The sequence below is a fragment of the Neomonachus schauinslandi genome, chromosome 13 (genome assembly GCF_002201575.2).
Source record: "Neomonachus schauinslandi chromosome 13, ASM220157v2, whole genome shotgun sequence".
NCBI classification, from domain to species: Eukaryota; Metazoa; Chordata; class Mammalia; order Carnivora; family Phocidae; genus Neomonachus; species Neomonachus schauinslandi.
Genome location: NC_058415.1, coordinates 92,988,420 through 92,997,445, shown reverse-complemented (window position 1 = coordinate 92,997,445; position 9,026 = coordinate 92,988,420). Strand labels below are relative to the sequence as shown.

The window sequence follows — 9,026 nt, the reverse complement described above, 5'->3', positions numbered from 1 at the left end:
CCCAGCCGTGGCCCCCCAGCCGCCCCCCCCCCCCCCGGGCCCCCCGGCTTTGGCCCCCCCCGCCACAGACCCCCAGCCACGGCCCCCCAGCCACGGCCCCACAGCCACAGCCCTCGACTGCCCACCTGGTGTCTCGGGCCCCTCACCTGAGCCCGGAGCCCGTGATGTCGAACTCCATCAGCCGAACGTCCTGGAAATGTGAGGGGCCAGTGACTCTCTGGTTGGTGACCATGGGTGCCAGGAAGGGCTGCTGCTCGGACGGGGGACCTTGAGGGTCTGTGCCGGCCACGCGCTGCCCCTCAGAGCACACCCTGGGGGCCGCCAGGAGGAAGTGCAGTGTGAACTTGGAGGGCAAACTGTGGAGAGGGCACACGCCGGTCAGGCTGCCAGTCAGTCTGCCGGCAGGGCCTCTGGCCGCTCCACTGCACCTGTCGGCCCACACTCACGGGACTCCGGCGGGGATCGTGCCAAGGTCAAGGGGCACGGGGTACAGCCCCAGCACCTTCCCCCATAGATCATGCAGCCAGGGGTCGACGGCAGCATCAGGCCTGGGGAGAGAGCGTGTGAGGGCTAGTCTGAGGGGCCCCTGCTCCTGGCTGGGCCTGCAGGGCAGCGCCCCCCCCACTCCACTCACCCCAGCTCATGCTGGTCATCGCCCAGGCACACGGGCAGGAGGGCGCGGCCCCCAAGCTGCAGCAGCCGACGGTGTAGCTTCTTGGCCACAAAATTGAACCTTTGGAGAGAGAGCGAGGCTCGGGCAGGCCCCAGCCCCGGGGCTGCAGGGCGGCGAAGGGGAAGCAGCCCCAAACGAGCCCACAGCGCCTCGCAGGGAACGCTGTCAGCAGGAGGGGCTCCCCACCCCCCAGCCCCCTCGTGTCTGTGTTTGCACCGCCACGCTCAAGTGTCTACGGGAGGCACAGAACAAAGCTCCCCCGCAGAGGAGCGTCACACCGCTGCCATCCCAGCCCTCCTCCGGCCGCACCTGGCTTTGGAGGCGGCGGCACCCACCCTCCCTCAGCCCCTGCGCCACACAGGTGGGGGGTTTCCACGATTCAGTGACCTGACGACTGGCATACCCTTAAATGCAAAGCCCTCGGTGCTGCTTTAAGAAGGAAAAGCAACAGGGCGCCCGGGTGGCTCAGTCGGTTAAGCGACTGCCTTCGGCTCAGGTCATGATCCTGGAGTCCCGGGATCGAGTCCCGCATCGGGCTCCCTGCTCGGCAGGGAGTCTGCTTCTCCCTCTGACCCTCCCCCCTCTCATGTGCTCTCTCTCAAATAAATAAAAAAAAAAATCTTTAAAAAAAAAAAAAAAAAAAGAAGGAAAAGCAACAGTACCCTTAGCTTAGGACATAGATGTGTCCTGAAGATCTAAGAGGTGGTCACTCCACCATACCCAGGGAAATAGTGGCCTTGGGGGTGGCTCCCAGGGGCTGGGGGCCTTCTGTGCCCCTCGCTTGTCCCCACTGCGCTGCTCTCCGTGCTCTTTGTACGCCCAAATATCTCCCGACTACGCGCTTTCCTAAGAGTGCGAAGAGTCAGTAGGCCTTTGCTGCCCTGGGTCCCATGTCCACCTAGGATGCTGGCCAGGTCCAGACATCACCCCCTGCCCTAGAAGACATCCCCACTTTGCTGCCCTGCCAGCCTCCGGTCTGTGCCCTGCGCACCCTTCGAAACCTAGCTGCTTCCCGGTGGCCCCTGCGGAAGCAGGATGCGCAGCCTGGTCCCGGCCCAAGGTCCAGCAGGAGCCCTGGGGGCCCAGTCACCCGTCCCTCTAACAGGACGCTTTGTGCTCAACCCCGAGGACAGTCCCTGTGGGCCAGCAGCCCTCCCGCCCCTACTCACTTGGCGTATGAGGAGTCGCCGAGGCCCAGGACGGCAAAGTCCATCTGACAGAGGGAGGTCGGTGGCAGATTCTTCCGGAATATGAACCTCCAGAAGTTCTACAGCCAGAAGAAGCCAAGTTAGAGGCCCTGCTCTAGACGACCAAGGTCCCAGGGTAGGGTAGGGAAGAGGTGCATGCTGGACCCACCCTGCTCCTCTAGACCTTTGTTATTAAAACAAGACCGGTTTTTATTCTATCAGGATGGCAAAAAAAAATTGGGAAAAGGCACAAAATCATAAAAAACAAAGTTGCCCGGGGGGCGCCTGGGTGGCTCAGTAGGTTGAACCTCCGATTCTTGGTTTCAGCTCAGGTCTTGATCTCAGGGTCGTGGGATTGAGCCGCATGCCAGGCACCACGCTGCTCAAGATTCTCTCCCCTCCCTCTCTCAAATAAGTAAATCTTAAAAAAAAAAAAAAAAAGCAAGCAAGCTGCCCCAGAGCCACCACCAGAAGGTGGAGCTTCACCCCATCCTGGGCAGAGGGCTCGGAGAGAAGGCTGCTGGGGTCCAAAGTGGGGAGGCCACAGCTGCTGCCTGCCCCCCTCAGCTCTCCCCAAGGTGGGGGAAGCCCCTGCTTCTGCTCGGGTCTCCCCTGGGCACAGCTACGCCTCCGCACCAAGAGTCCTGTGTCCTGAAGGCCCCTCCACCCCCAGCTCTGAACCCCAGGCGGCCACAGGCACCCCTGCGGCCCCCCAGTGGTCCTAGCCACCCCCTCGGTGGAAGGTGAAGTTTCTCTCCCTCGGAGCCCCCTCCGGACCCCGAGCTCCCATCAGCATGCTTGGTACTCAGTGCTGCCCCCTCGGCTTCCCACCTAACTCGCTGTGCAGGCTGAGGACCCAGAGCTGTGCCTTCCCCAGGGCACTCTCATCCCCATCGTCTGGCCATCCCAGACCCCCAAGGTCACAGCCCGGTGCCTCTCCTTCCCACCGGGGGCCCCTCACGGTCCTGGGCCACTCTGTCCCAGCCTCCAGAGGTACTTTGCCAACACAGATCACCTTTAGCCCGCGGTGGCCTGAGCCCTGGTGACACCTACTTGTGTGCGGTCCAGGACTTGAGCTGCACTCCACCTCCCTTCTGCTTCTTAGCTCTAGAGACAGAGGCCCACTGGGGTGGAGGGACCCTGGCCCTGTCCAGGCACAGCTCTGCCCACTGGCCCTGGGCCACCCCTGGCCTCCCCAAGGACTGTGCTGCTGGGGACTACACCCGCTCTGCCTCCGGGGACCTCTCCTGCGCACTCCTCCTTAGAGACCGGTTTCCGGAAGCCTGCAGAGAACGTCCTTCAGGTGCTTGCTGAGAAGCCCAGTGAACATACACTTCTCACAGCTCTGCATCTGAGCATGCCCAGGCCCTCCCTTCACAGGGACCGGCAGGTTAGCGGGCACACTTCCACGGGAAATCCTCTTTCCGAAGAGCCCGAGGCCCTGCTCCAAGCTGGTCCAGCCAGGCCACGGGGGCCGAGAAGCCAGTGTCCTCCCGTGCCCTGCTGTCTGTCCCCAAGAACTGCAACCACCATGACATGCCTGGTGGGAGCCTTTCCATCCAGGTAGGCCCTTCCCAGGCGTGGGCGGGCTCTCTCCGTTCTGGGACATTGTGTGACTCTCTTTGGTCAGTTTCTTCCCACTCTTCCCACTCTGTGGTTCACCTTCTGAGGTTACTCGAATGACCTTAGGGTTTTGATTTGTGTCCTAGCTCATTTTTTGTTACACATTCCAGTAGAATGTCTCAACTCCACTCTTCGATCTTTTCAAGTTTTCCTGACATTGTTTTCAAGACCATTTCCTCTGTTTCCGGGTTCGTCCTGTTTCTGTGCTCTTGTCCCATGGGTGCCGGGTTCTGGAGGGTCTGCCCTGTCTCTGCTCCTCCAGGTAACGTCTGCGCTTGTCTTGGTCTCTTTCAGTGGCGTCCTTCCCTGAGGGTGTGGTGGTTCTTCACGGTCCCCTTGGACTTAAGAAGCTGACAGAAGACCGTGAGTTCGGGCCTGTCACCCAGTGTGGGTTTCATGGCCAGGATCCTGCTGGGTCTTCCGCTGTGGTTACTCTCTTTCCCGACAGAGGGCTCCCCCGTCCTCTCCCTGGGAGCCCGTGCCTGACCTCAGGGTTCTGAGGACCAAGGCAAGGCAGCCAGCATTTAGTACACAGCTGGTCACTAAGCCGGGTCTTCAGCAGCACCCATGCCCCCTCCTCCGTGTCCCTGGGACCTCATTCTGCAGCCTCTCCAAGGAGCCTCCAGGCCCTGCTGTGGTTGGGGAGGGCTCTCTCCTGTCCACCTCCATGGTGGGGTCTATGCCTGCCATCTTCCTTGTCCACCCTCATCCAGGGATGACCATCACCTCCTTCGTGCTGTTGGTGTCTGATATCCAGTCTGTACCCCAGCTGACCTCCTAGAAGTCTTTGTCTCCCCTCCCCTCCCTTGCCCTGTGTCTTGGGTATCCACCCTTCACCTCCTGCTTTTGATCGCCAGATTTGCCTTCTCTTCTGTCCCTCTTCCTGTCTGAGGAGACCCCTCCTGATTGTGCTGGGGTCTCGGCCCCAGGTCTCCTATATCATTCCCGCTGTGACCCTGTTCTTCAATCTTAAGCCTCTTTCTCCCCCAGTCTCCCCACTCCCAGCATTTAACAGGTCTCTCTCACCTTTTTTTTTTTTAAGATTTTATTTATTTATTTGAGAGTGAGCAAGCAAGCAAGAGAGCACAAGCTGCGGGGGAGAGGCATGAAGGAGAAGCAGACTCCCTGCTGAGCAGGGAGCCCGATGCAGGACTCAACCCCAGGACTCAGATCATGACCTGAGCCGAAGGCAGACGCTTAACTGACTGAGCCACCCGGGCGCCCCATCTCTCTCATCTTATTAATACTTTCTTTCCAACCCCTTAGCCCCAATCACAGCCAGAATCTTTTGTTTCCTGTAGGCTCCATGTTGGGCGTGGAGTTTAAACTCCCAACCCTGATATCATAACCTGAGCTGAGATCAAGAGTCAGACACTTAACGGACTGAGCCACCCAGGCGCCCCTTTTGTTTAATGTAGAGACATTCTTAAGATTCTCTCTACTCACTTAGTTGTTGACCCCGTGACTCACTTCTCTCCCTGTGAGTCACTGAAACTGCTCTCCCCAAAGTCACCAGCAGTCCCTTTGCCGATAAACCCTATCAATGCTGCTCAGGCCTTATCTTACTTTACTTCTGTGCAGCTTTGAGTGCTGGAAACCTTCCTCTCAGAAGTCACCTCTGTGCCCTTGACCTTGGATTTGGTACACTCCCTCTTTTTGCTGCTGGGGCCACTTTCCTGCCCCTCACAGGCTTTCCTCCACCTCTCATGCCCTTGGTTTTCAGGGCAACCTGTCCCAGGAGAGAGGGAGAGCTTCCTTTCTCATGCCTCACCCAGGATACTTGCTAGGAAGTAGCTCGGTTGGAGCTCCACACCAACCTTGCATCTCGACCTGGATGACTCCTAGCACTTGACCTCCCTGGTCTCTATCTCTGTGCCTGGAACTACCAGCTATTCTGGTCCCCGAGCCCGAATCCCTGTTTGATTCCATGTCCTCTCGATTCTACCCTGACATCTCCAGAGTGTGTCTATTTTTCTCTACTGCCTGCCACCCTCCTGGTCCAGGTCGCCAGTCTTGCCTGCACTGTGCATACTCTGGAGCTGTTCTTACTCTCCTATAGCCTGTCCTCCCCTATTGACAAGTGGCAGTTTTGCTAGAGTACAAATGTGACTGTGTCACCCAGTGGATTCCACAGCCCTTCACTTCAAGTCCATCCACCTTACTGTGGCTGCTGGGCTCCTTGGGATCAGGTCCAGCTTCCTGCCTCTCTTCTCCCCTCCCACCCTGATGCTCTCCTTGGCTCTGTCCTACTGAACTGCTTTCTACTCTTCCCAGAGGTGGTCTTTCTCCTCTGCACAGGCTTCTCCCTCTTGCCTGGCCAGCCTCCACTTATCCTCAGGACTTAGCCTACACGCCTTTCTTCTCGAAAGCTCTCCCTGAGCCCCTAGGTTGGGCTAGATAGCTTTTATGAATGCCCCCATGACATCTGGTACTTTCCCTGGCAACATGTATCTCCTAGTATTGTAACTGCCTGTGAAAGTTGTTGCTTGTGCTATGAGGTGAGCTCCATGAGGACAGAAATAGGTTCATGGCTGGATTCCCAGCACTAGATCATGCTTGGAATAGAATGTGTACTCAAAAGATGTTCAAAGAATTGAAGAATGTTCTGGGAAGGTCCACCAGTTTTGAAATACACACGTAGACCCAGACCTGATTCATACACAGCCCTGGAGAAAACATTACAGGTTAAAATGGAGAACAAGGCTATTCGGTGGCCTGTGAAGAGTTTATTAGGGAGGACAGCCAGAGCCAGAGCCCCAGCTCCATCCGAAGATACCCTTCCCAATCCATAGCTGACGTGCAGCAGCAGGTATGGGAGGGCAAGTGTTTATTGTGCTTCTGGGGCTCTCCAGGCAAAGAAAAGAGAGTGAGGGTCCAGGGCAGTGATCTGAGCTCCTGAGCAAAGAAAGCCTTCAGGGCGGCCTTACCTTCATGTTGTCAGGGGGATCTCCTTGGCCTGTAGTTGCACAAACAAATATCACCAGGGGCTCATTTATCAGATTCACCTCAACAAAAAGACACACGTGTAAGACCTCGGGCTGTAATGACTAGGCATCCTCTCCGCAGCCTGGCGCCCTCTCCCTCGCTCACGGTGGTCGGACAAAAGGTCTCAGTGAGCGCCCGCGAACGGCCGGCCGGCCCTTTTTCTCTTTCAGGTTCCACCCTCCCACCTTGGCTGCTCCCTCCCTCCACGCGCTAAGCCAAGCCACTGTCCCAGGCTCTCCCGCCCCCTAAACCCGCCGTAAATGAAGGGCCTGCGGTCAGACAAAATGCGGCGCCCTGCGGTCGAGGGCTCGGAGGGAGGCGGCGCCCCAGGCCGGCTCGGTCTCCCCGCCGAGGCCCTAGGGCGCCCTCACCACTGAGTAAGAGTCCAGGGCCTGCACCCGGCAGTCGAGCCGCCGGCGCCGAGCCTCGCGGCCCAGCCTCTCCGACACATCCTGAGCCGTGCCTGTCTGGCTGCCGAAGAGCACCAGAAGGCCCGGGCTCGGCATCGGGACGACCGGGAGAGGCCCGCACCCAGGTACCGGGCCTGCTAACAGCTCCCGCAAGCCTGGGCGGCCCTGACCTGCGTGGACTTCCGACTTCCGGTGATGGCCGGAAGTGACGCCCTCAGGCCGCGCCCTGCAGGGCATGGCGTCCGAGAGAGGCGGGCATCCGCTCGCGGCCAGTACTGGGTCCCGGGCCAGGGCCAGGGTATTGGCGGCACGCCAGGGCCGAGGGCCGGGACAGGCGCAGCCGCTCGCTGTCTCCCGCTCGCAGCAGCGGCGACGGCGGCAGGCGCCGGCGAGACCCGCGGGGAGAGGAGGCGCAGCTCCACCGGTGGGACGCTCGGCCGGGCCCCGGCCCGCGCTCAACCGGCGCGATGCTCTTCTCCCTCCGGGAGTTAGTGCAGTGGCTGGGCTTTGCCACCTTCGAGATCTTCGTGCACCTGCTGGCCCTGATGGTGTTCTCCGTGCTGCTGGCACTGCGTGTGGACGGCCTAGCCCCCGGCCTCTCCTGGTGGAACGTGTTTGTGCCCTTTTTCGCCGCCGATGGGCTCAGCACCTACTTCACCACCATCGTGTCCGTGCGCCTCTTCCAGGACGGAGAGAAGCGGTTGGCCGTGCTCCGCCTCTTCTGGGTCCTCACGGTTCTTAGCCTCAAGTTTGTCTTCGAGATGTTACTGTGCCAGAAGCTGGTGGAACAGACTCGGGAGCTCTGGTTCGGCTTGATCACGTCTCCAGTCTTCATTCTCCTGCAGCTGCTCATGATCCGCGCCTGTCGGGTCAACTAGCCTCGCAGAAAGGCCGGAGAGAGAACTCTGGATAGCTAGGATGCTGGACCCCAAGCTGAGGTCCCACTTCCACCGCACCAAAGGAGAAGTCTGGGTCTGAAAGCAAAGTCAGCTCCTGCCCTGGCGAGTGCCCAATTTTCTCTATACCAATCATGTCTAAAATTGTTCCCTCAGCAGGGCAAAAAAGAGCAGCCTTGATCCTTAAAATGTATTTCTTGTTATTTCATGCTTTGAATAGCTAATCCTGAATTGAGATGCTGAGAAGGACCCAGGCCAGACAGTGCAGAGTTCCTCTGACAGTTGGAAACTGCATATATGTAAAATGCCCCGATGGGCTCTGAGTATTTTCATGGATCTTGGAAGAGTACTCCTTGTGCAAAGGCTGCAAAGCCGGACTCGGGGATTTCCTCTGCCCAGCAGCGCTGACCTAAGAGCCCACTGCCCCATCCATCCAGACAAGACTTAGATGCTTGAGCTCTAAGTGGTGTAAACGAGCTTGTGTCTCCTCCCCTGAGCCCCTGGGGAGGATGGCCCTTTCTTCATTCCAGCCCAGGCAGACAGAGTATGTTGAATAAGCATGATTGGGACCCTATATTTGGAGATCTGCCACCTGAGAGAACTTCGCTTATAAAGCACTGCTTGGCTTCCTATCCCAGTCGATTGCAACTTTTCCACCACCTTGTGGCCAGCACTGTTAGTACACCTGAGACAGATTGAGGCCTCCCTAAGGGACCAGAGAGAGGAACAGCTTTGATGCTCACAGGCACTGAGACCTGCACATGGTCTTGGCCCACGTTTGTTGGGCTGGGGTCTTTAGTTTAATGCCAGTCAGGTGCCAAATGAGAACGTTTGCTGAGATAAAAATAAAATAAGAATGTTTTGCTGAGATGTGCAGTGGTTGCCTGAGCTCTTGAGGGTGAAATCAGATGAATGCTGAGATGCTGCCCCCTGTGTCATGTAGCTGGTTACAAACTGTGGGAGACTGGAATGTACTAGAGCTTCATTGGTGGATGGGGGCATTCCCTCGGAGAAGCCTGTCTTCCTGCCCGGGGAGCCAGGGTGAAGACAACATAGGGTAGGCCTGTGTTGAGGCACTGCTGAATAGTTTGTGTGACATCAGAGCCTTGTCTTCCTGCCAGTGTGTGGTCTTTATAGGCCTTGCTGTGGAGCAGGGGTCAACAAACTATGGCCTGAGGCCTGTTTTTGTACTGCCCATTAGCTGAGAGTGATTTTTTACATTTTCAAAGGGTTATAAAAACAAAGAGCATGT

At 58.0% G+C, this 9,026-nt stretch overlaps 2 protein-coding genes across 7 annotated transcripts in view; one reads left to right on the top strand and one right to left on the bottom strand.

The window, feature by feature from the left end:
- NDOR1 (NADPH dependent diflavin oxidoreductase 1) overlaps positions 1-7,066 on the bottom strand; it is a 9,857-nt gene extending 2,791 nt beyond the window's left edge. For 5 of the 6 annotated variants that reach the window (XM_021690970.1, XM_021690971.1, XM_021690972.1 and 2 more), the window contains exons 1-6: positions 6,840-7,066; positions 6,411-6,488; positions 1,843-1,940; positions 635-733; positions 447-548; positions 147-356 (exon numbers count right to left, since the gene is read on the bottom strand). In XM_021690970.1, the coding sequence (XP_021546645.1) occupies positions 147-356; positions 447-548; positions 635-733; positions 1,843-1,940; positions 6,411-6,488; positions 6,840-6,974 (722 nt within the window). In that variant the 5' untranslated portion in view covers positions 6,975-7,066. The remainder of the gene's footprint in view (positions 1-146; positions 357-446; positions 549-634; positions 734-1,842; positions 1,941-6,410; positions 6,489-6,839) is intronic. The other variant, XM_044920330.1, reaches the window with a different exon arrangement.
- Positions 7,067-7,103: 37 nt separating this feature from the next.
- TMEM203 (transmembrane protein 203) lies at positions 7,104-8,642 on the top strand. Its single transcript, XM_021691025.1, has one exon. The coding sequence runs from the start codon at positions 7,346-7,348 to the stop codon at positions 7,754-7,756; it is 411 nt and encodes a 136-aa protein (XP_021546700.1). The 5' UTR covers positions 7,104-7,345; the 3' UTR covers positions 7,757-8,642.
- The last annotated feature ends 384 nt before the right edge of the window (positions 8,643-9,026 follow it).

Coding starts and splice junctions, on each gene's coding strand:
- TMEM203 (XM_021691025.1), top strand. CDS start 7,346: ATGCTCTTCTCCCTCCGGGAGTTAGTGCAGTGGCTGGGCTTTGCCACC.